The following is a 26,451-nucleotide window of genomic DNA, read 5'->3' as shown; positions in this document are numbered from 1 at the left end:
AAACTGGATACATGCTCACATTGCATAACTTGTATTTTTACATATCCCATTACATAAATACATCTAAATATTCTGATATGAGATCATTATGCTACGAGGCTATACATAAACATAGACATTAAGAAAATGAAACACTAAAAACAAGTTTTGAGGAAGCTGTCTCTACAGCAACTGAGAGATTTCCTAGAATTCCCTGGCACATGCCAGCGAGGCTGAGTGTTTTCACAAGAGTCACAAAAGCACATCCAAATTCAGCAGTTTTCTCTACCAACTTCCCTTTTCCTGCCATCCAGATGATTTCTGTGGGGCAAGGAACCATCCTGTAGCTTGTGTTGGAGATGACTTTACAAAGAACACTTGGCACTTCAGTTTTAAATGTGCTTCTCAGAAATATTGCTATACAAACCCCAAATTCCAGTTTTCAAACTATTGCCAACAAGTTCTGAAATCGACTTTTTAGTCACTTTTTTTTAATCAACTTTTATTCAAGGGAAAAGACAGCTAACACAGAGGGTACTGAAAGAATCTCCCTATCACAACCAACCTCAATGAATCCTGCAATTTTCCTACAAGACAAACCCTTCAGCAGGAAACCAGAGTGACCCCAAGGAAGTTGGACCAGGTGACTTTTTGCCAGATCAGAATCTGGTTCACCAAAAACATGTGAGATGGCTGGAAATGTGGTATTGGATTCTGCAATTTGGGTAAAACAAACAAATTAATTTCTGTGTAAAGAAACATGGGAAGAATCAGAGAAGGGTTGGAAGGAGCAGCTCTGCATGGGCAGGGACACCTTTCTCAAGATGAACCACAACTCTTGAAATGGACTCAAGGATGTGATTTTGGAGATTTTGGAGAACTTTTGAAAACACAAACCAGACACTTCCACTGTTTCCATCACTGCAAAACTTGTCACTGCTGCTGCCACACACAGCTGAGATGTCACCACCTCAGCCTGCTCCTCACAAGCAGGCAGAGCAGCTCCACTGGGCACCAGATCCCTGGCAAACATCCCTGAGGGGTGATGCTGGAACCCTGGGTACTGAAAATTTTAAACTTTCTGCACTAGCAAACACTAACCCTCAAAAGAACACTATGTTTAACCTAAGACCATAAAGAAACTTGCAAAATTAAATAACAGAACTAAAATTATAAGTGTATCGTTAAACAAAAGTGTGTAATATCACATACTAGAAAACTTAAGAGTTTAAAATTTTAGACTATAATATATATAGAAAAGTTTTAGAGCAAAAGCTAGTCCTTCTTTACCTTCTTCTTCATGCATTTAAGTAGTATTGTGTAATTAAATTTTAAAAAAATCTGCATTGCCAGTCATGAGTAGTTTGTTATTAGATTAAAAATAAAAACAATTCAAGTATAATTTCTTAATTAAACAATTTATCATTAAAAAACATTATTGAAAAAAATACATCTCCATTTTTAACTTGTTTAAGAAAACTACTATAGAACCCACACTTTGTGGGACTATAATATAAATAGAACCTAATGAACACCAATCCAAACCAAAAAATATCATCTCTCAATTTAATCCCAACCCCAAAAAAAACAAGAAAAAAAATCATTTAAAAAACCCAAAAAAAACCAAAAAAAACCCCAAAAAACCCCAAAAAAACCCACAAAAAACAACCCCAAAAAAATCTACATTAGTGGTGCCCCAGGTGAGGATCCAACTCAGGACCCTCAGCTTTTCCTCAAGGAACTGCTACAAGTGCCCAGTGCTGCTCTGTGCCAACTCTGCCCTTCCACTGACAAACCTCAGAACCTAAGAGGAGGAATCACCCAGCACTGGAGACCCCTTGCAAATGAAGGCAGAAATAACAAAATGAGTAACAAAATTCTGGGCAAAAGCTCCAGCAGCAGGGGTGTCCAGAGGGGCTGGAAAAGCATCCCCTCACATCCTCTCCTGGCCAGGGCACAGCTCCATCCCTGCTGCTCCTCCCTTTCTCTCCCAGAGGGGTGAGGAAGCCTCATGGCATGACTTAAAGCTGCTTAGCTGAGCCTGTTTTTAAGCCCTAACATTTTAAGACTTACTCTTATTCCTCTTTCTGACCTGGCAGCTCCAAAGCTGGGGGATGTTCCAGAAGTGAGCTGCAAGGGTTGTGTTTGAATCTGCACAAACTCATTCACCTGGGATTCTGTAACACACAGGAACCCACCCCTCACCCCTTCCAGCCTCTCATCCTGATCAACAGAATTACAGCAGAGATGAGGAAAAGCTGGGTATGAATGCAGAGCTCACAGGGACATGCAGGACCAAGGCTGTGAGGCTGTCACAGCCCAAAACACAGCAGGTGCCCCCATCCCTGGCATTTCACATCTCAAATTGCCCTTGTCCAACAGGAGCACTGGGATGTGCTGCACAGCAGATGAAGGAAGGGGCCATGCCAGTTAAAATTCACCCAGCCCAGGGGCTCTCTGAGCACCCTGGGGGTTCCAAACCCTTCACACATTCCAGAATTTGCACTTCCCAATTTTCCAGTTTGTCTCTTTGGGTTACTGTTGTACCATGAAGATGTAAACAAACATAACAGTCAAAGCCAGAGGCCTGTGTTAGACTCACCATCTGTGCAGCCAGAAATATTGTCTAGCACCTGAGTGAAGAGGCCAAACATAAATCCATGGCCAGGGAGAGGAACTACTTGGTGTCAGACTATTGGCAGATAAAAGGCAAGAACATTATTTTAGGCTTCAGATATTTGTGGGGGAAGAAGTGATGAAAGAAGAGGAGGAGGAAAGAAGGATGAATAAATGCACCAAAAAAGGAAAATGAACCTAAAAGATGTCCCTGTGTGTGAACAGAATCACAGAGCTCCTCTCATGTTCCAGCATTGCTCCAAAGGTGTGCATGGGGACAAGGACACACAAAATACCAGGGACCATTCCAGTTTCACTTGGGCAGAGCATCAGTCACCTGAAATTGCCACACAAACCCATCAGGTGGAGGGGCTGGAGGGGCTGGACAAGCTCAGGTAAGGACCAGGTCACCCAAGGCCATCATCACAAACACCCTGACTGCTGCTGGAGGAGCAGAACCTGCTCTGCCATCTCACCCCAGCCCAGCTGAACAAGAGCTGACACTGGGGACAGCTGATCTCAGCCCTAAAGGATTTCCATCCTGCCAGCAGCACGTGAAAAGGTTTGAGATCTGCTGCAGCAGGAAGGGGCAGAGGCAGAGGAGGATAAAGCTGTGCTCCCCACAGCCCTGCTGGCTGGCAGGCTGCAGACACAGCCACCTTCACTGCCATCTTCACCCTGCTCCCAGTGTGGTGTCCCCTAATAAACCTGATGGGGAACACTGGAGTGTTGCTGCAGGAAATCCTTAAATCCTGTTGAGTTTATTAAGACCCTCCAGAAACCAAAGTCTGCAAGAGCCCTGAGCATCCTCCCCACCAGGACCATAAAATAATGTAAATTAGCAGCAAATACATACTTAAAAATATTCTGCTCCCAGAATTGTTGCTCTTTAAAAAAATACTCTTTGATTTTGTGCAGGCTGTAATTACAGATGAAATTTTGGACAATTCCCTAACCCAGTTTTCAGCCAGTCTTTATCCCAGGATCAGGCACTGCCACCTCACTCATGGCAAGCACTGTTCTGTGCCATTAAAATCTACAGGAGGACAAGGTGGGGAGAAAGGGCAGCTGAGGATGAGTAAGAGGGGCATAACCTGCTCCCTGCCAGCACAAACACTGTGTTTATCACAGCACTGATACACTCCAAGCACAGAACAAATCAAACAGGACTCCCTCTCTCAAGAGTTACCCCAACCCAAATCAAACCCCTCACTTGGAAATATAAATCCATTAAAAACACCAATTCTGCATGTCCTTAACCTGACCACAGCCATGTCCAAGCAGCTAACCCTGACAGCAGCCTTGATCTGGCTGCTCCAGCCCATGGAACAGGCAGTTTCCAGAGGGGCACCTGTGTTGCTGCAGTTCTGGCTCTCAGCACTTGCAGGACAAAGCCTTATTTCACAGGTTTACAGCTCTCCTGCAGTGGGGACACTCGAGCTTTCTTCTTTAAGGTTGTGTTATTCTTCACTGTTACATCCCCTTAAAAGCTGGAAAATCAAACTGCCTTCCCTATCGACTTTGCCCTTCTCTAGACAGCAAACATTGTATTTTTGTAGAGTTTTAGTGCACATGCCTCTCTCCTATTTATTTCCTCCTTTTCAGCACCTACCTGCATCATCATCATCACTTCCAAAAGCACCTGCACAAATCTGCAGGAGCCTCGGTGAGGGGATGTAACACAAACCTTCACTCACTGCAGCCAGGCATCCCAAAGGGATAACAAAGGGAACAAAGGGAGAATGTGCAGGGAAAGCTACACCCAGGGCAAGCTCACACAGGGAAACAAAAAACACAATGCAGAGGTCAGGCTTGTACAAGACCTGCACCCGTGCAAGTGGCTGAGGACTCCAGATCTGCTCCCCTGCACAGCAGCTCAGCACAGGAGTTCAGGAACAACTGGGGCAAAAAAAGGGACAATTATTGTCTCCACCTCCAGGAACTGACTGAAGCACAGTGCCCTGATGCTCACAGGCATTCCCAGGTTTGCCTGGAGGATTCAGCCCATCCCTTCCCCAAAGAGCCAGCGGGGCACAGGGGATTGCCCAACCCACACTCAAATCCCTGCTAGGACCCTGCAGACTTTTCCAGCTTGTGTATGATGGCACAGCCATGGAAAACAACATTCCCTCCCATTTCCTTCTCCCTCCCTCACCTCTGCCCTCCCAGGATGTCCAATCCCCCAGGAGCACTGAGGGGTTATGGCATGACAGCTTGGCAGGATGCATCTGGCACAACAAGGATCTGAACCCGACTGCTGTGGCCCAATCCAACCCCAATTTCCCTTTTAGCTCAAATAAGATGCATCACTCCCCAGGGCAGAGCCCAGCCCCTGTGAGGATCAGCACAATTGAGGGCTCTGTAAAAATGACAATGGCAAAGTTTGCAAGGTTGCTCCTCCTGCCTCCTTCCTGTGTGGGAGTAAAACTCCCCGTGAGGATCCCATAAGGGACCTTGAAAAATTAACCTTGCAGAGAGCTCCTCATCACAGGGAGGATCCTGACTGCTATTTTTACTTGGCAGTTAAAGCACTTCTTCAAAATCAGGGTGATATTTCTTGCCAATTTTGAAACCAGGACAAAGTTCCATCTTAACTTCGATACCTCCTTAAATATTAAGCGATTTATAACGTGCTAAAACTGCAACAGATTGTGCCAAAGCTCCAAATTCTAAATTAATACCAACTTCCCACCCACTGCCTTCCCTGGGCAAAATCTTGGAAGGACAGAAGCAGCAGATTACCATTTCAAAGCTGAGCCCCAGCCTCCTCTCAGCTATCTCTGGGTCTCCAGGGCAAACAGGCACTTCCCTTGCTGAGCACTCAGGAATGCAGATGGCCTGTGCTTGCTGTGGCAAAATCCTGCCACCCCCAAAGGGATCCTGGGATCTCAGGGAACAGGAGTCAAATCTGATGAACTGCAAGGACTCAGAATAAATCTGAGAACGTAATATGCTAAAAAAAAATATTACAATTTGCAGGCAGGTTAAAGAAGGTAACAGTTGAAAGAAATAAGCTTGCTCAACTGAGGCAGTAGGTTTATTTTTAAGTGTGAACTGCAGGCAAGTCACTCTAAGAGGTTTTGAAACATGAGCAGTGTAATATTAACCACTGACAACACTCAAGTAATGAAAAAACATGTTTTACTTGCAAAAATGACGTTTTCTTTCAACTAAGCACTCCAAAAATAACCTAAATGGATCCAAATTCAAAGACTCACACATTTGTCTGCTGCCATCCCTGCATCTCAGAAAACCCATGCTCCTGATGCCTGGTGAGCCCAGAGAACTGCATTTCATTTTTTGGGCTGCATTTACAAGACATGGAAATATTCAAATGAACCAAGGGGATTCCTAAGCAATCTCTGCTTTCCATCAAGCACAGGCAGCTCCCAGGCTCAGCAGGGATGACACCTCCCCAGCCACAAGTGCAGTCATCACCTCCCCACTCCTCTGGAATGCAGCTCCCTGCCTCCTGCTCTGCCCCTTATTCCTGCTTTGCACGGTGCTCTGTGGGATGGCACCACCACAGACAGCAGCTGATGGAATTCCTTCACTTCCAAACTGCAAACCTGCCCCAAAAAATGGCTGTAAGCATTCTCTGGGTCTGAAACTCCATTTAGAAAAAGCCTCCAATGAAAGGAAATGGATTCCCCATCCCTGGAAGTGTCCAAGGCCAGGTTGGACAGGGCTTGGAGCACCCTGGGATGGTGGGAGGTGTCAGGGTTGAAACAGGATGAGCTCCAAGGTCCTTCCAACCCAAACCAGTCTGGGCTTCTGTGGAATAATTACAAATACACCCAGCTAAAGAAGGATCCTGCAGGTAACAAGCAACAGCCAGTCCTAAAACCAGTGAGATGCTTTATGTACAAATACTGCCAGGTTATTTGCTGTGATAACTGGCTGCTAATGTAGGAAGCCATCTGGGTATAGAAATATTAATATTAATCAGAGATTAATTAGTTATCTGGGAATACTAAAGGAATTTCTTACCAACCCTAGAAAGACACGAGTTATGCCTCCAAGGAGGGGTAAGAAGACAAGATCTTGATGAGAAAGGATTGTGTAAGTTCACCAAGAGGATTTGGAGAGCACAGAGACTTTGACAGAGAAAATGCAAGTGCTGAGACTCATCTTGGAGAGTCTCCCTCTGATAAATTGTGACAAAAATGAAAGCAGAAACCGAGACAGCAACAGAGAAATGAAAAAGCCAAACAGTTTGACCAGAGACTGCAGAAAAATCACAGATTTCCCACTTTTGGCAGAAATGTTACATCAGGTCAGTAGAGATGGATCCCTCCAGACTCTCAGGGCTCACACAGGCAGACCCTGAGCCCTGCCAGGCACAGAGTGCTCTCCTGAGTGGGAAATCCTTGGCACAGGCAGGGCTCAGCTCCCAGGGAGACTCTCTGCCCTGCAGGGAGGGATGAGCCACAGGGCTGTGCCATGGCCTGGGACACTGCCAGGGATGGGGCAGCTCAGGGCAGCCTGTGCCAGGGCCCCAGCACCCTCTGAGCAAGGAAATTCCCCTAACAGCTAACCTCTGGCACTGGGAGCCATTCCCTGTGTCTGTCCCTCCATCCTTGTCCCCAGTCCCTCTGCAGCTCTCCTGGAGCCCCTTCAGGCCCTGCCAGGGGCTCTGAGCTCTCCCTGGATCCTTCTCCTCTCCAGGTGAGCACCCCCAGCTCTCCCAGCCTGTTTGTTAACACTTATTTGGTATAATATCATTTAGTGAAGAGTGCTGATCTCTGCTACCGCTGTTGAGGTTATTGCAGAGATTTCCAGTGGCCAGCAGACTCACCTGGGCAGGTAAAACAGCCCTGCCCCTGCCCCAGGCTCACTGCTGCCTTCAGCCACAGCAGGGGAGCAGCTCTGATGTGCTACAGAAAGTGCCTGCACTGAGCACAGCTAGCTGTGAGCAGAGCCAAGGGAGAGGCAGGCAGAGGATGGGGATGCCTCTCCCATCCTCCCCTGCCTGATGAGGATACAGACCCAGCCAGGCAGGGCAAAACCTCCAGGAAATACAAATCATGGGAGGCACCCTTCAGCCTTCATCAGCCCTGAGACAGCATAAAGACTTGGCTGGTTCTCCTCTGCAATTTTTGGTGATAAAATGACTTGGCTCTGAGCACTCCAAAAGGCCCTTTCAGTGCCACACAGGACACTGCCATGTTTTCCATTCATTTGCACAAATCACCTTTTCTTCTTCTCCTAAATTACATTAAAATAAACAATGGAAATATACAAAGGAACCTATATTCTCTTACTGAATAATTAGATGCTATCTTTGAGTACATGGCCAAAGTCTGACATCCAATAAATCCAAGACAAAGGCTCAATTAGCCCAGATAATGCCCATAAAGCCAGCAGTGCTTTACAAAGATATGTAAATGTCAGCACCTTCATTTTACAGGAGAAAATGAAGTGCTGAGAGCAGCCATGGCCAGATGACATCACATCCAAGAGTCCAGAGCCCTTTATTCCCAGACTAATCAGCATCTCTTATTAAGAGTGATCCTTTACATACTAACAATCATCTCTGCTGTAACATACATCAAAAGGCAGGAAACATCACACCCTTGGAAAAAGCTGTGATTTTTCCATAAAACAACTGAATGCACATTCACTCTGCTTATTTGCAAGTTCAGTAAAAAGCTGCTCTCCTAATTAAACCACAGAATCATTAAGGTTGGCAAAGTCCTCCAAGATCATCCATGCCCAAACTTTGACTGAACACCATCTTGTCAACCAGACCACTGCACTATGTCCAACCATTAAAATATACCTCTAAAGATGTAAAGAAAGAAAAAAGACATGAAAAGATTCTTAAAAATTAGGAGAACTTTTTCTTGGGAAGAAAAAAAAAATCAAACTTTGGACAACAACCAAAATAATTTCAATTATTATCCTTGGCACTGAAAAGTGAAAAAAAGAAATCCAAGATTTTATAAGTCTTTATTTTCTTTCAGCAGACAGAGTTAACTGAGCACAAGGAGCTGCTCCACAGGAGAAAAAAAAAACAAACTTGAGAAGAAAAGAAAGTGGTTAGTCATGAGGGATTATAATGGCCCATAGTAAACAGGCTGGGTCATCAAACAAACCCAGCAAATTCCCCATCCTGCAGGGAGCTGGGAGCTCTCCCAGAGGAAGTGCAAGTGGGGCTGGGGGTGAGGAGCAGCAGCTGCCAGCAGGGAATGCTGAACCTCTGGGGGCACCCAGGGTGAGCACACCCAGCAAGGTGCAAATGCACACCCCACTCACCAGTGGGCTTGGAGAGACTTGCAAAAATAACTTCCAGAAAATAAACCCTCCTTGATGGAACCCTCTGAGCTCACAGCTCCCTTTTCCCACTAACAAACTGTCAGTGCCTTCTGCTGTGGGCTGCAAAAAGGAAAAGCTCAGAGCTGCAGGATCCTGCCAGGACCCCAGCCTGGCACACTGGGATACACAGGAAAAGCCTCTCAGGGCCTTGGACCTGGGCTTTGAGGAATGTGCAATTAAAATCAGCTGCTCCTAAAGTGGCAGAAGGGTGGAGGCTGACAATAATAAACTCATTTGAAAGCGGTGTCTTCTCCCCAGCTCTACCAGATACCAAATTAGAAACAGTTCTGGCAGCATTTTGTCTGCTGCTTGTGAGGCAAAAGGGAAGAGACTTGCTGAAATTCAGCTGGCAGGTTTTTGCATTTATCCCAGGCTCAACCTCGGGCAGACCTGTGGAGTGGGGAGCATCCCTGCACCAGCCCCAGCTGACAAGGCCTGGGCAAGCAGGGTGCTGAAGGCTCTGCATCCACAAAAACTCCATTTCTCCACCAAAACACCTCCACTGCACTGGTAAGACTCTCAGACAAACCATCAGAGCATCAGTGCTGACCTTTCCTGGAGCAGAATTCCCAGCACAGTGAGCAAGGTGGGCAGGAGAGACCTTGAGACATCTGCACAACCATTGGGGTCACAGGATCATGGAATATCCCGAGCTGGAAGGGACCTACAGAGATCTACAGCTGCACAGGACAACCCCAGCCATGCCCCCCTGTGCATCCCTGAGAGCACTGGCCAAATAATTCCTGGACTCTGGCAGGCTGGAGCCCCCCCAGAGATGCTGCAACTCAACCACACAACATTTCAGCAGGAATTTCCTATTCACTCCCACACTACATGCCCTACTTTAGGCTTTTAAACCAGTGTGGCTACACAGAAGTGAACTTTTCCAGCTTCACACAGCAATGCTTTCCCTCTGCATAATGCTGATTATCAAACCAGGCCAGGCAGGCACAGCAGATCCTGATGGATGCCTCGGGGAGAGAAATTAACCCAAAATTCAGACAAGCAAACCTCTGTTGCATTATGCAGCCTCAGGATACAGACTCATGACTTAACTAAATAGACTTTTCCTACAGACTATCTCCTACAAACCATCACCCCGTGTTAATCAGGCTTCTGCAGAGCTTCTCTGCTCAGCACCCAATTCAGTGTGACAAACTGGGAGCTTATCACAGCAGCCATCACAGAATGCAGCTTGATAGGAGAAGCTCAGAGCCTGCTTCCAGCCAGCATGACCTTTTCCAGCATTTTTTACAGATCCTTGCATATATTTACTAGCAAACACCAGGGCAACAGGGTAATGAGAGCTACTGATAATGCCATGACCAACAAGTCTGATCCTGTATCAAAAATTACATGTGAAGATCAACAGGACTGAAGCTCTGAGCACGAATACTTGGTTGGTGGCAGAATGGAAAAACCTCAGGAATAGGAGGAAAACGTGGAAAAAAGAAAATTCAGAGTGAAAGGAGGTGATACAAGGAGAAACTGATGAAAAACATGGCTGGGTGAGGAGCAGCTGGAGAGGCTCACAGAATACATCTCACTTGATGAGAGTACAAAGGCATTCATCCTTCCAAGATGAAGCCAAGGTGGGCCAAGGGAGGCCCAGCAGTTTGTGGGATGGATCTCCAATGGCAGTGCCCTCCTCAGCTGGCCAGGGCTGCAGGGAAGTGGAGTCAATGACCCTGAGTGCTCCACACTCCAGCTAATAGCAGGGGAGTGCTCTAATGTGGATTATGCAAAAGACCATCCAGAACTGCCAAGTCAGGGCTTTGCATTATCACTGCACAGCCCAGCAGAGGCACTGAGAGAAGGCATCAGCCTGGGCAGCAGCTCTCATTAACCCTTCTCTCATTAACCCCTCTCATTAACCCGCCCAGTCCCCCCCAGGCTGCTGACAGCCCAGCCCAGCCTGCTGCTCTCCCTGTGCTCCTGGGACAGGACAGAATTCCAGCCCTCCTCCATCCCCAGGGCCCCTGGCACAGCCAGACCTCTGAGCTGGAGTTTGTGCCTGCACTGAAGTCACTGCTCAGAGCCAGAGCTCAGCCTGGAGGTCCCTTCTGAGGTGACACTCAGCTCTGTGCCACACAGGAGGGAGCTTCAACAGGTTACACTGCACATGAAGCAGAGGGAATTCCCATGGACTCATCCCCACAACACCAGGAACTGAGGAAACACTACAGCACCCCACTCCAAAGAGAAGAACTCTTGTAAACTCACAACACTTGCACAGACTATCAAATTCAGGGCACATTTCCAGCCCTGCCTGACCTAACCACCCCTCTCTGAAGAAAACAAGATGCTCTGATATTTATTTTCCAAGTTGACTGCAGCAAAAGGAACTGCTGTGACCTGAAGTGAAACCCCAAATCAAACATTTCCAGCTTGAAAAAGTTTGTTGCACTCTCGAAATGTTTACCACAATAAATCTGGAAGGTTACTGGCAGGCCATGCAAGAAAGTCTGACTTCAGAAAGGGTGATTGTGACAATGCAGCTCTTCAAAGTGGGCTGTAAACTTTTAAGTAAATACAAGGAATAGCCACACTCAGCTTGCACAATAATATTTAAAATACTTCAGAAGAGCAGATGAGTTGCTGTGGACCTGCTCTTCAGGGTGACAAGGACAGGAAAACAGCAACCTGAAGTGCAGGAGCTTGCAAAGAGCTCTCCATGCAGAGAACCACACACACACATGGAATTTAATGTCCAATGCAGGCTGTTTGGAGATAAAACAACTAATATCTGGTCAAGAAATCCCTTTGTCCTACAAAGACTCTGCAGAAACACAGATTCCCAGCCACACCAACTGATCTGCAACATAGAAATCCCCAAAATCAGTGGGTTTGACACAGAACTTTGTCCTTGGTGTGGTCAGAGCCTCTCACATCAACAGCCAGACAGCAGAGCAGCTCCCTCCCCGTGGTGCAGTGAGTGTGGAGCAGCCTGAGCAGGCCCTGCTGCAGGCATGACTTACAGTGGTGTGATGAGAGACACTGCCTCCGATGTTGAGGTTCTTGAGGAGCTGCGGGGAGCCTCCATACTGCCCCGAGATCTGCTTCCTGACCTCAGCTGCCACGGTCCTGCAACGACACAGGGACACAGTTACCTCTGCCAGGGACATGGCAAGGGGCAGAATCATCCCTGTGTGCCAGGGACATGGCAAGGGGCAGAATCATCCCTGTGTGCCAGGGACATGGCATGGGGCAGAATCATGCCTGTGTGCCAGGGACATGGCATGGAGCAGAACCATCCCTGTGTGCCAGGGACATGGCATGGAGCACAGCCACCCCTGTGTGCCAGGGACATGGCATGGAGCACAGCCACCCCTGTGTGCCCTCTGCCAGGGACATGGCATGGAGCAGAACCATCCCTGTGTGCCAGGGACATGGCATGGAGCAGAGCCACCCCCATGTGCCAGGGACATGGCATGGAGCACAGCCACCCCAATGTGCCAGGGACATGGCATGGAGCACAGCCACCCCTGTGTGCCCTCTGCCAGGGACATGGCCATGGGGCAGAGCTACTGGGTCATCAAACAAACCCAGCAAATTCCCCATCCTGCAGGAAGCTGGGAGCTCTCCCAGAGGAAGTGCAAGTGGGGCTGGTGGTGAGGAGCAGCAGCTGCCAGCAGGGAATGCTGAACCTCTGGGGGCACCCAGGGTGAGCACAGCCCACGGAGCCCAAGCCAGAGCACACCCAGCAAGGTGCAAATGCACACCCCACTCACCAGTGGGCTTGGAGAGACTTGCAAAAATAACAGCTGCTGGAATGGAAGCACACACTGCTCACTGCACTGAGGCTGTCACAGCCCACCAGGAACAGATCCTGCATACCAAACTCACAGAATCACAAAGCCCTCACAAGGCTGCAGATACACATTTTTAACAGCAATTAATTTTTTTTTTCCCTTTTGTGAACTGCTCTTCTGTGCACATCTGTGGCAATAAAATGCACGTGACCCCAAGCACAGATTAACTTGTTCCCAGCAGGCTCTTCCAAGGAAAGCTCTTCTCCAGAGCTCTCCTCACCCTCCAGCAGTTCCTGGTCTCACAGCTGCTCCTGTACTCTGCATTTTCATCCCTCTGCCTATTTTTGGGGTCTGCAATCACAGTCAGACAAAGGACCAGGAAACAAATGACTGGGTCAGAACAAAAAGGTGTTTCCCTTCCCATGCAGGAAAGGTAAAGGTGACAAGCAGAGGAAACACCGGCACAGAGCCTCGTGTCTCTGCCAGAGAGAAATTCCACCAGTGGGTAATTTTCTCAGCAGGAGTGGAAAGCACAGAGCAGCCCTTCCATGCCTGGAGGGTGAAAGCTGTGACCCTCCACGGGTTTTCCATTCTGGCTGAAGAGCCACATTGTCTGAAAACACAACAGGTGGGGGAAGGAGGAGCACAAGAGAGGGAAATGCTGACGGCCAGGGGCTGTCTGGACAAAGAGCACAGGCCCAGCCCCACCACAGCCGTGCCCAGCTCTCCATCCTGCATCCCAGCAGGACACTGCAGCTCCTCTCAGCAGGGCCAGCCCAGCCTCTGAGGAGGGTGGGAATGGTTTTGTCCCAAAAGCAAACCAAAACCCAGATTCCTCCCACAAAACAAGCTGTGCAGCTGAAAAGCTGCTGAGTAGCCCTGGCCTGCAGGACCTCACCAGCACAAATGCTCCTCCCCAGGAGTCATCACCCAACTGATGAGTGACAAACCCACCCTGAGTGTCACTCACCACACCACAGCACTGCTGGCAGCTCTGGCTCCCAGAGCAAACTCCCTGCTCCAAGGAGGCACTAACCAGCCCAAAAGGCAGTGAACAGCCTGCAAGGACTGGGCTGATTTTTTTTTCTGCTGTATCAGTGATCTTTGAGCATCCTCATGGCTGAGAGACTCCTGGTCTCACCAGGGGGACTGTGCTGTTTATTGGAACAGCACACGAGCTGCTAAAATCCTGCCAAGGAGGCTAAACCTGTCCTGAGCTAAAGCTGGACACCAGGATGGGCTCCTGCCTTTGGGATTGCTGCTGGGCAGGAATGGAGGCAGCTGCAGGCAAGTGCTGCTTTGGAAGAGAAAGGAACTCCAGGAGAGAACTGGTTGGGACAACTGAGGCTGCCATGGGAGCAGATGTTTCCTCGGGCCAGGGGATGGACATAAGATTAGCCAGAGGAAGCATTATTTTGTCTTTTTTAAAAAGTAGACTGCAGGAGAAAAAAAAAAAATCAAGTTTTATGTATTCTGGCTGCAAGAAGTCATTTCCTTCATGTCTGCCTTTATCCACAGGAGCTGATGTTTTCACTTCTGGTGGGTGGCTTCTGTCCTGCTGGGGACAGGGAACATCCAGGAAAAGCCACATCCCTGCTCCCACCACGTGTGCACACACAGGCACACATGAGAGCAAACCATGGGTGCTGCTGGCTTTTGTAGGGAAATCTGGAATGCATTAAAATGGCTGCTTGGCATGGAAAGCACACAGGGAGCTGTGGCTGGGCATGGACAAGCCTGTCCCCAAGGGCTCTGCTCTGCACCAGGCTCTCACTTGCTGTGTTTTGTGTCACTCCTGACAAGGCACAGACAGAGCCCTGGCAGGAAAACTCAGAGCCCAGCACAACAGGAGAAACTAAAAACCCTTCCCCATTTTCAAGAGGTGTTGGTTACAGATGGGAAGTCCAGCCAGAGGAGGGGACCTGTCCCCAGCTGTGGAACCACAGCTGTGCCTGGCTCCTCCTCAGCAACCTGAGGCAGCTCTGTGGTCCAACAGGGGAAGGAATGTGGTGCCACAAAAGGGTGGCACTGCCCAGCTGTGCTGCTGCCCCATCCTTAACCTCACTGGATTTTGAAAATCCCCCCAAAGCACGGCCACAGCCAGTCAGAACTGAAGCTCCCATGGGTTTCACCAAGGAACCAGCATTACTCTCTAGTCTGAAGCACTCCTGCTCTCAGCTTTCACCAGCACCCACCAAAACTCTTCCCAGGTGAGGTTAATGGGCACTGAGTAAACCTCAGAATTCCTGAGTGGAATCTGCAGGAGTCACTGCTCACTCCAAGCCTGCAGCCCAGCCCACAGCTCAGGCTGGCTCCTTTCAGTGCCCCTGCATTCACAGAGCTCCTGCACACCACTCCCCAGGGACAGCATCGTGCCTCTGACACTCAGAAACATCTCCTCATGATCTGCAGATGTTTGAGGGGTGATCCATCCCCCTTTGGACACCATGACCAGGTTCAAGAGCCCTCTCCCACCCCTTTCTACCTGCCAGGTGTCCCCTTTGGGCTCCCCTGACCACCCAGTGGCTTTTCTAGAGTTGCTCCAGTTGGGAATCACCTTTCAGCAGATGTGTTTCACTCCCTCCAGAGAAGGACCAGAACATTTGCAGCACTAAATGAGTATTTCCACTTTGAGAAAATATCTCAGCTGACTTCTTTCAGGGCTGCTTCCTCACTGTTTCCTCCCAGAGGTTCCCAGTTTCCCTAAAACAAGTAACTCCTCCTCTGGTGGAAGGTGTCCCTGACCACAGGATGAGCTTTAAGGTCCCTTCCAACCAAACCATTCCATCACTCTAAGAACACACTCACCTTCTCCTCCTCCTGCATTCCCAATCCCAAAGGCTGTTTGTCCATGACAAACTGGTCATGGCCAGCAGTCCATGTTACACTATAACCCTGAGCACTATTTCTAACCTAAAGCAATGCTGGTGTTACACCAAACCCCATCAAGAAAAGCAAAATAAATATTCTCAAAAAAAAAAAGAAAATTAATTTGGTACAGCTGAAGAGCCATTACAGCTTTGATAATTAAAAGGACAAATAAAAAACTGCCTCTTTAATAACTTATCTAATATTCAACATGTAACCTGGGAACCTCAGACAAACATTCCAGTTAATTACAGCCCACAGCCTCATGAATGTCTATGTTTAAAGTACATCTTCCCCAGTCACTTCCTTTCTGACCTTCTTCACTGGTTAATTATTGTGTGTGCATGTGGTTCACACAGAAAAAGAAAAAAACACACAAAGAAGAGGGGAGAAAAAATCCTCTTGGAACTGGCTCCTAAAGCAAAACAAAACTGGTCATTCTCAAAGTACTCTGAGCTGCAAATAACAAAATGAAGCCATGTTTGCACTCCCAGGGTTCTTTAGTACACACAAAAATCATTTTTCTACGTGTCCTGCCTGGTCAAACCCAAAAACTGTTCCTTTTTTTTAAACTTTTTTTTTTTTAGCTTAACCAGCAAACTGGAAATATCAGTTCTTCTTTTTGCCTTCCCAAAAAAATCTGCCCAAGATCAGCCTGGTGATGCCAAGCAAGGTCAGGAACTCTCCTGTTTCCAGCAAAGGTGGGTCAGGGCCAGCCTGGGGTGATGTGAGGAAATGTCCCTTTTCCTCAGCCCTCTCCACTGGGAAAGGGCAAGGCAAATTGCTTCTCCCCATCCTGCTAATGACAGAAGTGTTGCTCCAGCCTGTTCCCCAGCCTGGGGTCACTGCACACCCAGGGAGCTCTGAAAGGGCAGCCTGGCACTCAGAGGCATCTCAGCCCCAGAGAGAGAAAACTGCATTTCCACATCATTTACTGCTTCACCCTCTGCTCAGCCAGCCCGGGCTGGAGGCAGGCATCCATCCATCCATCCATCCATCCATCCATCCATCCATCCATCCATCCATCCATCCATCCATCATCCATCCATCCATCCATCCATCCATGCTCACTGTGCCTGGATGTCAGTCCCCAAGCCCAGTGGCACTGCCTGAGTGTCACCTCAGCAGAGGGAGGTGCTGGCCCTCTGTCCTGCCCACAGCCCCATCCAGGTGTGAGTCACCAGCCAGGGAAGCTCTGCTGGATGAGGGAACCTGCTCCAGGGATGCAGGGATAGCTCTGGCCTGGAGCCACCCTGCCAGTTCAGCCCTTCCTCCTAAACCCCAGGTCCTGTTTCCTTCTGAGTGAACTCCTTCCCCTTGGAGTGAAATGGGTTGGATTTCCAGCTGAGGAAATGCCCAGCCTGATCCTGACTGCTGCAGGGTGTGTGTGGGTTTTTAAATTAACACAGATGAGCAACAACATGTTCCCTTTTTCCTCACCATTGATTAAAAGAGAAAACATCACACAACGCTGCCTGTGGTGCTCTTCTGATCATCTTTGATTCTTGAGGCTGAAATGTCACCCCTGGGCTGCAGTGCAGGGACTGAGCTCCCAGGACACCTGGCTGAGGAAATCCCCAAAGACTGGATCCTGCAGGACAGCAAAGCCACACCTCAAGCTAAAAACACCCAGCCAAAGAGGGGAGCCTTGGCCAGAGAAGCAGCTCTGTGGCAGAGCCCTGGAGATGAAGGGCTGAAACACAAACCCTGAGAGGAACCCTGAGGGAGCTGGGGGGGCTCAGCCTGGAGAAAAGGAGACTCAGGGTGCCCTCATCACTCTCACAGCTCCTGAAAGGTGCCTGTGCTCAGCTGGGCTGGGCTCTGTCTGCAGCAGCACTGACACAACCAGAGCACACAGCCTGAGCTGCACCAAGGGAAATACAGGTGGGATAGCAGGGAAAAGTGTTTAGAGAAAGGGGGATAAAGTTCTGGAATGGCTGCCCGGGGAGGTGCTGCAGTCCCCATCCCTGGGGGTGTTTAACAAAGCCTGGATGTGGCACTGGGGGCCAGGGCTGAGTTGGGCTGTTGGGGCTGGGCTGGACTCGATGGTCTTGGAGGTCTCTTCCAACCCAGTCATTCTGTGATTCTGTGAATTCTGTGAAGTTCTGTCCCTGCCTCCTCCCTTGCTTTAAGCAGTCAGGGATTTTCTTGGGCTTCCCAAGCGCTGCCAACTCCCCCACGAGACACCCAGAGAGGCTGCACGGGGACAGCCATGGGGCTTTTGGGGAGAACAGGAAAGGGATGCACTGAAATTCCTGCTAAAAATCCTTTCAGTTATCTGTGACAGTGTTTTGACAATGCAAATGGCATCTGGATGTGGGAAGAGAATAAACTGTGATGACTATTCTGCTGTGACCACGCTTCTGGCCCGATTTGGTGCTCCTGGGAGCCAGTGACAGCTCTGCTATTGCCTTCAGTGGGTGCAGGTTTCACACCATCCCTCTTTACCCTGGGCCTGGGCAAAGGAGGCTGTCAGCCCCCCTGACACATCATTCAGGGAGTGTAAAAGGGCTCTAAATGAACATAAATGCAAATTGAGCCTTCCCAAGTCCCCTTTTACAGCACCCCATCAGTGTAAAGGGAGCTGCAGCAGAAATAAGTTGCTCTGAATGTAGTGAACACAAGTGTTTTCCCCTCCATTCAAATCCATCAAGACAAGCTGTGATTACTCCAGGAGTCCCATATACTGTAAGATTCCTGGATGATGGGGAATTTCCAAGTCACTGAATGTCTGAGAGCAGGATCAGCCCCTGCTGAAGACCCCCCAGCCCCAGAGAACAGCACCTCATGGGGTTCCTGTTCAGATGGAAGCACCTGGGAGGGGGCTGCACCCAGCAGGTAAAAACTGTTTTCTCTGGACTCCACTGACAGCTGGGCCCAGGAAAACTGAAAATTCTCAGCAACAGAACACAGAGCAGCTGCAAAAATAACACTGTGGGGTTTGTGTGAGGCTGACAGTCACTGTAACACAGAGGGCAGGGCAGGTGTGCTGCTCCAAGTCACAGGGATCCTCTCCCACTGTGGGAGCAGAAAGGAAGATCAGAACTCTTTCCAAGCAAAGACACTTCCATGGTGATGGTCTGACCAAAGGAGCAGCTCTGAATTCCCCAGCCAACCCAGCCTCAGGATGCTCCAAGAGCAGGACAAGGCACTGAGTCAGGGGCTCACGTGAAAGCCCACATGAGTTTACCCCTGTAATGTTTTTGCTGCATGAGGTTTAAAGGGGAGTTCTCCTTTCTCTCTTCTTGAACTCTAAAAACCCTGCACGCCTTTTCCTCTGTCCCAGGAAGCGCTGAGTGTGCTCCAGTTACTGGGACATCCAGGAACTCAGAACTGACCCTTTTGCTGGGGGGATTTCCACACCCTATTTCTTTGCCAAGTAGCCCCATATCCAAAAAATGTCCTGAGCTAACACAGCTGGGAACGTGCACCAGACACAGGAGGCACTGAAGCTCCCCTGAGATGGAAGCAACAGGCTCCATGCTGCTGTGGAAGCATCAGGATGCTGCAGAATGATGTGATCCACTACAGCTTTAAAAAAATTCCTACCAATACAGTTCCAAATAAAAATTAGCAACTTCATGCAAGATCTTATTAGCCCATTATATGTGTTTAACTCAGGAGTTTCTTCTGATGGAGCCAACAAGAATTACTGATTTCCAAATTCTAGCTCAAACCCATCCTGCAAAAACTCAGCAGGACCTAATCACGAAGACACCTTGTAACATAGTCCTAAAAAGATATTTTGAAACTGCTGGGCAATTACTGATAGCCTGTGCCCAGTATTTAAAGATTTGGATGCAATGAGCAGGCAGGGCATGGCACCAGCATTCTGATCATGCTCCTGAGGAGCACCCCTGAAGAAAGCACAGCAGATAAATCTGAGCCGTGGGACACATCCCTGGGCTTCCCAAGACACAGCTCAGCCCATCCCATGTTTGTTTTTCTACCTCTACTGCAACAACCAGTTTAGAAACGTGCAGCTGGACTAAAGGAGTTAGCCTTGGTGGATCTGACATCCATTTGGAGCACACAGGCAAAGCAAGAGCAGCATGGCTGTTTCCTGTGAATAAGACAAATGCTACGTCCACCTCGATGAGTCAGCCAAACCAGGGGGGCAGAGTGTGAAAATGTGAGGGATCTATTCTTCTGAAAACAATGGAACTGGGGAGGGCTTCCAGCAGCCACCAGCACTGGGACTTCCGTGCACTGCCTGCTCCAATCTCTCGTGCCCTGGAACAGCAACATTCCCAGCAGCTCTGTGCCAGCAGGACAAGGAAGGGCAGCAGCCCAGGCTGGGCATCCCCAGGTGAAACATTCTGCCCACAAGTTTTTGCCTCCACGTGCACTGGATGTGCAAGCCACGAAGCAGGAACTTGAGATTTCTCAGAATATGACACTGCAACATGGGAAACCCCACAGAAAACACAACAATCTTACAAATGTAAAAGAAAGGTGGAGAGATACAACAGCCCCGACCTCACTGCAAAGCACCTGGGTCCTTCCACAGGTGAACCAGACCTGTTTAAAGACCACACTGGGAAACACAGGGAGTGGATCAGATTGACCCAAAAGGTGCACAGAGGTGGCACAGCTGTGCCACAACCCAGATTAGCCCAAGAGGTGCACAGAGGTGGCACAGCTGTGCTACAACCCAGTGAACCAGGCAGGACTGCTGGGCACCACGCTGGTCACCCCAGGGCCACCTTACCGAATTCCTGCCAGGGCTGTACAGCTGGGACACTGACTGCCAGGGCTTGTCTCTCATGTGACATTCCTTTGACTACAACCAAGGAGCAGGAAAAACGGTGTGGCAGCAAATCCATCTCTCCCCATTCCTTGACCTGTCATACTAACCCCGGGATGGTGCACATCAAAATGTGCAGAGAACCTGAAGAGAAGAGCAATGTTTTCACCTGCTTCCAGATGATGAGTGGGGTGGCACTGACGCCACTTCTCTACCTCCTACGCACCCTTTTCCTTTGACCGTGACCCTTCTCCATCACAGCTTCTCTAACTGCAACTATTTGTACCTACAGCTTCTCTCTCAACGAAAATGAGACTCCTTTTACTACTGTCCACATCCTCCTGAACAGCTCTAGCACAACTGATGGTTCTCGCTATCACTCCACTGCTGGTTACAGGTAGGAGAGGTACCATGGTCACCAAAGGCTACCTGCAAACAGAAAAACCGTTCGCACCTGGAACCACATGCCTAACTCGGCATGTAAATCTGCAGGAACCTGCCGTTGGCAGGTAAATTTCTATAAATATTCCTCTTCAAAAAACAACCAAACTTTGAGGAACCCAAGGATGCTCAGCACCGCGAGCCTCGCGTAGCTCGGCGGTCCAAGGAGCGCAGCAGCCGCGCTCGCACACAAAAGGAAGGAAGGCGCTGGAAGGAAGGGAGCTCTCTCTCCATTTTCCAGCCCGCGGGAGGTCGGCGCTCCGCTCCCAGGTGCGGGGCCGGGGCAGCGCCGGGAGGCAGCCGGGGCAGGGCCGGCTCGGCCAGGAGAGCGCCGTGCCGCCCATTGTGCGGCAGAGGGGCTGCACAAAGCGCCCGGCCGGCCTTTGTTCGCGGGAGCGGAATTCCACGGCTCCTTTCCTCCTCTTCCTCCCTCCCCCGCTCCCCGCGGGAGCTCCCCCGGGGGAGCGGCCCCGCGCTCGGCGGCCGCCGCGCCCGCTCCCGGCCCTTTGTGGCGGCCGGGGTGGCCCGGAGCCCCGCGGCCCCGCGGCCGGACCCTGCCCGTGGCCCCCGGAGGCCGGCAGGGCGCGGGGCCCGCGGGCCGCGCCGGGCCCGCCCGCCCCCGGGGCGCGGCAGCGGCGGAGCCCCCGCGGCCGGGCCCGCCCGCCCCCCGCGCGGTGCCGCCGCCGCGCCCGGCCCGGCCGGCCCCGGTACCTGCTGATCTTCTGGGCGAAGGCGCGGCGCTCGGCCATGGCCGCGCTGCGGGCTCCGCGCTGCCGGCCCGGGCAGCGCTCGGCCGCCGTAATGCTCCGCCGAGCCGCGCACTTGAGCGGCGCAGCTCCCACCCCCGGCGCTCGCCGCGCCCGCCGCCTCCTCCCCTTCCCGCCGGGGGGCCGCTCCTCGCAGATATACGGCGGGGAGTGACCGCGGCCGGCCCGGTCCTGTCCCCATCCCTGCCCCTGTCCCTCTGCCCGTCCTCTGTCCCCCATTCCTGCCCCTGTCCCTGTTCCCGTCCTCTGTCCCCCATTCCTGCCCCTGTCTCCATCCCCATCCTCTGTCCCCATCCCTACCCCTATCCCTATCCTCTGTCCCCATCCCCATCCTCTGTCCCCATTCCTGCCCCTGTCCCTCTTCCCGTCCTCTGTTCCCATCCCTGCCCCTGTCCCCATCCCTATCCCAATGCCCATCCCTGCCCCTGTCCCCATCCCCATGTCCTGTCCCCCACCGGCCTGGGGCTCCCCTTGCGGTGCCGCGTTATTCCCGAGTGAGAGCAGAGCGCTTGGGATTGTTCTCGGCACTGAAGGGGATCCGCCGGTGGTTTGGGGAAAAGGCTCCTCAGCATCGCTCCCCGGCCCTCAGTCCAGAATTGCTGCCAGACCAACCCTTGGCAGCACCAGAATCCCAGGACCACTGAGGTTGGAAAAGCCCTCCAGGGGCATCGAGTCCAAGCTGTGCCTGATGCCCACCTTGTCACCTGCCCAGAGCAATGAGTGCCACCTCCAGTCCTTCCTTGGACACCTCCAGGGGCTGGGGACTCCAAACCTCCCTGGGCAGCTCCTCCCGATGTCTAATCACCCTTTCCATGAAGAAATTCCTCTTGATGTCCAACCTAAACCTCCCCTGGTGCAGCTTAAGACCTTGCTGGGTGTCATGGGTCTGCAGAGCATGGCCAGGTCCCTTGGCCAGACAAAACTGGGCTCCCAATCAGTCCTGCCCCATATCATGCCATCTTTTCCTTCAAAAAGGCTAAAAATTGTCCCTGACGATGATTCAGGGGATGGTTGGACCATTGTACCATCCATTCCCACCAAACATGCCACTACCAGCAGTGTCTCCAACCACATCATGGTTTGGGGTTATCTACTGGGAGGAGGAGGTAGAAAGTGGGGAGTCATTAACAAAAATGACTGGGTTTGACTTCAAAAAAAGACCGAGCCCAGGACACAATCTAGCAGATAACACCAAGTCCCTGCTACCCGACATATGCTGAGCACTAATCCAAACCAGGGAACTATTAATAGTCACCCAGGAAGTGTCCAAAAGCAGGAGTGTTAATTCCCCCCACTCCATCTGCTTGGGTTGGGTGAAGATTTCCTCCCATGGAGGACACCAATCCTTCTCCTGGCAGGAGCTGCTGATTTCCAGCTGTGTGCAATCCCTCTGCTCTGCTGTCTGTGTGTGTTTACACAGGCAGTGCCCCAAAACCTGCAACAATCTCCGTGTGTGAGTGATCCCAGGGGATTTAATGCAGCCACCAAGAGAATCCCCTGTGGGTGAGGCTGTGCCCCAGGACACAAAGGTGCTGTCATGTGTCACACACGTGCACACAGCCAGAGATCCTGGGAAGCAAAGACCCATTGTAGGCACTGAGAAAGGGATGTTCTTCTCCAAGGGGGAGGGGAGGAAATATCCCACAGACCTCTGCCGAGACAAAAGACTCTTGCTCTGGAGCTGCTGCCTGCATGTGGAACTGCTCACCAGAGAAGGGCCTCACACTGTGGGTGGGACAAGAGATTTACCTCCTTACATCCACAGAAACTGCAGCTGCCCCATCTCTGAGTGTCCCAGGCCAGGCTGGACAAGGCTTGGAGCACCCTGAGATAGTGGGAGGTGTCCCTGCCCATGGCAGGGGATGGAACTGGATGAGATTTGGCTTCCAACCCAAATGGAATTCTCAGACCAAATTCCCATATCTGAGTGTGTGTGCTCACAAGAACAGACCAAAGCATCAGGGACCACCAGCAATGTTTCCTCCTCCTCCCTTTTTCCTTCCCAAAATAGCACCAGTCTGGAATGCAGGAGGCCAAAATATCCCTGTCTAACCCAAACTCTGAGACCAAAACTGGGAATCTGCAGTTCTGAGAGGAAAACTGTTCCTGCTGCCAGAGGGTGCAAAGAGCAGCCCAGCCCCAGCAGCCCTGACACACAGGGCACAGAGTATCCAAGGTCCACTGGAGACCTTTGGGATTTTAGGTTTCATTTTGCCCTCCTGCCAGTCACTACCACAGAGGAAGGACCTTGGTGAGGTTCTGGTCCAAAACTTGCTGAGTTTTGATATCACCTTTGCTTTTCCTTGACTTTTTCTGTAGCTGTGAGCTGGGCCAGAGGAGCTCCAGCCATCCCACCTGGATTTAAAATGGACTTCTATCAATACAGATATATTATATATATAAATATATTATCTTATATCATATCAATAATATATATTTTTATATATATATAATATTATATTATTGCCTTCACATCAGGAGGGCATTACTTTGCAAAGAAATAGGTTTTCTCCATATAGCTGGGTTAGATACAAGCAAAATCCCTCAATTCATAGTCAAAACCCAGTGAATTTCCAGTGAATTTCAGAAAAATAGATTCCTCATTACTTTTCAGATAGTGACCAGCAACTGTCTACAAAGTCTGTGAGTTCAAATAGTAAGAGATCAGTAACATTGGTAGAAATGTACATGTGACCTTGCAAAAAACCCCAAGAGCTCCTGTAGATTGACCCTAAATTTTGCAGTGTATGCAGCATTAACCAAGAGAAGTCAAGGAAAAAGTGAAGAAATAAGAGAGAAAAAAATTTGCAGTCTTTGACCATTATAAATCTAATAATGCCAAATAAAAAATTAATGGTAACAAAATGGGGGGATTGATGTGATGGTGTCAGGGTGTTATTTTGGGTACTAAAGTGAGGGTTGCCTCTTACAGGCACAGTCACAATCCTTCTGCCTCCTGTTTTGTCATCCTAGAAGTGAATTAACTGAAGGAAATTCCTGGTCTAAAAAACAAACAAGCTTTGCAAAGAGGAGAATGTGACCACCAGGGAAACTTGTTACATGGAATTACAGCCTGCACAAAAAATACTTCTTGAGGAACTAGCAGATCCCTCTGATTCAGCAACAACAGTTGTGTGGCAAGTCTTCCTGCAAATGGAACCATTTGCTTTTAAAACAGGGGGAAATTGTCTGTGATTCATGATGTACTGGGAGTGTTACACTGTTTATTTCGCAGTTTTTTGTGCCTGTGTGTTGACCTCGAGGGTGTCTGGTATCTCAGAGTGAGGGTGAAGACAAATCAAGAGTGGAGGGGCTGTGTACATGCAATTAATACCTCCAGACAGCCCAAGTTAATTTCAATTAATGTTTGAATAGAGGCTACATAGTAACCTATGTAAAACCTGGAACTTTACCAGCATTATGAAGATACTGAAGAGCTACTCTTCCTTAATTCTTCACCATGTTTTGGGAAGCAAAGAAGGAACCTGGCTTGTTCCAAGCTGGATTCCAACAGAAGAACACATCAGCCTTTGGCAAGCACCCCTGCCTCCAAAAAAGAGTCCAGGCCTGGACACAGGACTCTGATCCACTCTCACACTGAAAGGGGGAGAATGAAGCAGCATTTTAATCAATTCACCAGGGTACCTGTCCATGAACCACCTGCATCCTTTAAAACATGTGACTAAAATGATGTTTTTTAGAATTGAGAATGACTTTTACTGGGCTATAATCAAAGTTGGTAAGTGCACCCTACCAACACAGATGTAACTCCTTGAGCCTGATCGAAGTAATCTTACAAGATTAGGTCCTGCACAAGAAAAATCCCTTTGGATCACAGCCAGAAAACATTTGGACAAAAGTGAACTGATCCCTGCCTTGCCCGTTAGCAGATTATTTCCTGAGCCCAGGGCTTCCTTGCTCTTCTGACGTAAACTTCCTCAGGGCAAAGGCAGGGGAAACATTTTCCACGGAAAAGGCGTTCAGAGTAATTCCATAAACAAAGCCATAAACAGGGACTGCAAATGCAGGGAGCCACCTCCTGGCAGCACCGGGAAGGGCCAAACCTCGGCTCCTCCCGGCAAATGTTCCAATACCAGGAGTTACACGTGTGTGTGCCACGAACCGCACAAACACCACCTCCTATGGACAGCTCTGGCAGCAGAGAATGTGCTGCTGTCCTCAGACTGCCCAGCACCCAAATGTTCCTGGAGAAACCAGGAGATTTAAGGAGGGAGGGAGGACTCTCCAAATTCCTTCACTACATCACTGTCATCCCTGTTATTTCCTTTCCAGAACTGTACCAGCCTTTCCAGAGCCTTCTTCACTTGGTGGTGTTTGATGGCAGCTTCACTTCTGCTTTACTGTCTCCTGGCACCTTTATTTTAAGATTTCTTCACTTCAAAAGGTGGGTTCAAGAAATTAAATCTTCCCAGAGAAGGACTCAAAGTCTTCCCAATGAGCTTCCATTAATTCCTGCTCATGTTTATCATTTTTGTAGTTTATGTTTCCACCCCGAGCACAGCTCTCAACCTTTCCCAGTTCAGCACTCTATAAATGGCATTCATGTGTTTTATTTTCTCTTTTTGCATAATTAGGATCTTACATTAAGGGTAGCCTGGGCACAGACTCTTCCAAGTATCCTGGTGCAGCCTCCTCCTCCTTACCCTGCTCCTGGGACAGAGAAAGGAAATCTGCATTTGGAGGGAGTGAGTGGTACCAGCAGAAGTTTGCTGGCAAATCTGGGGGGAAACCACATCAGAGCACTCCAGCTCCTGCTGCCCCTTTCACCCTCACTGCTGCTTGAAAGGATGCACAAATTCACAGCCTGAATTCCCTTTTCCTGTCCCAGAGTCTCTTTTGTACCTGGGCAGCCACTCTCACAAAAACTGGAGTTATTTAACATCTCTGAGGCTCTGCAAACTTGAATTCAGAGCAGTTTCAAAACTTTCCAGAGGGAAACAGA

The 26,451-nt window shown here is 49.7% G+C and overlaps 1 protein-coding gene across 10 annotated transcripts in view; it reads right to left on the bottom strand.

Annotated features, from left to right (window-relative positions):
• DOCK7 (dedicator of cytokinesis 7) overlaps positions 1 to 21,508 on the bottom strand; it is a 94,189-nt gene extending 72,681 nt beyond the window's left edge. For all 10 annotated transcript variants that reach the window (XM_084211695.1, XM_084211697.1, XM_084211698.1 and 7 more), the window contains exons 1-2: positions 21,433 to 21,508; positions 11,892 to 11,997 (exon numbers count right to left, since the gene is read on the bottom strand). In XM_084211695.1, the coding sequence (XP_084067821.1) occupies positions 11,892 to 11,997; positions 21,433 to 21,470 (144 nt within the window). In that variant the 5' untranslated portion in view covers positions 21,471 to 21,508. The remainder of the gene's footprint in view (positions 1 to 11,891; positions 11,998 to 21,432) is intronic.
• Between the last annotated feature and the right edge of the window lie 4,943 nt (positions 21,509 to 26,451).

Source organism: Fringilla coelebs (assembly GCF_963513975.1).
Source record: "Fringilla coelebs genome assembly, chromosome: 9".
NCBI lineage: Eukaryota > Metazoa > Chordata > Aves > Passeriformes > Fringillidae > Fringilla > Fringilla coelebs.
Note: the sequence above shows the minus strand (reverse complement) of the source record. Positions and strands in the feature narration are given on the sequence as shown.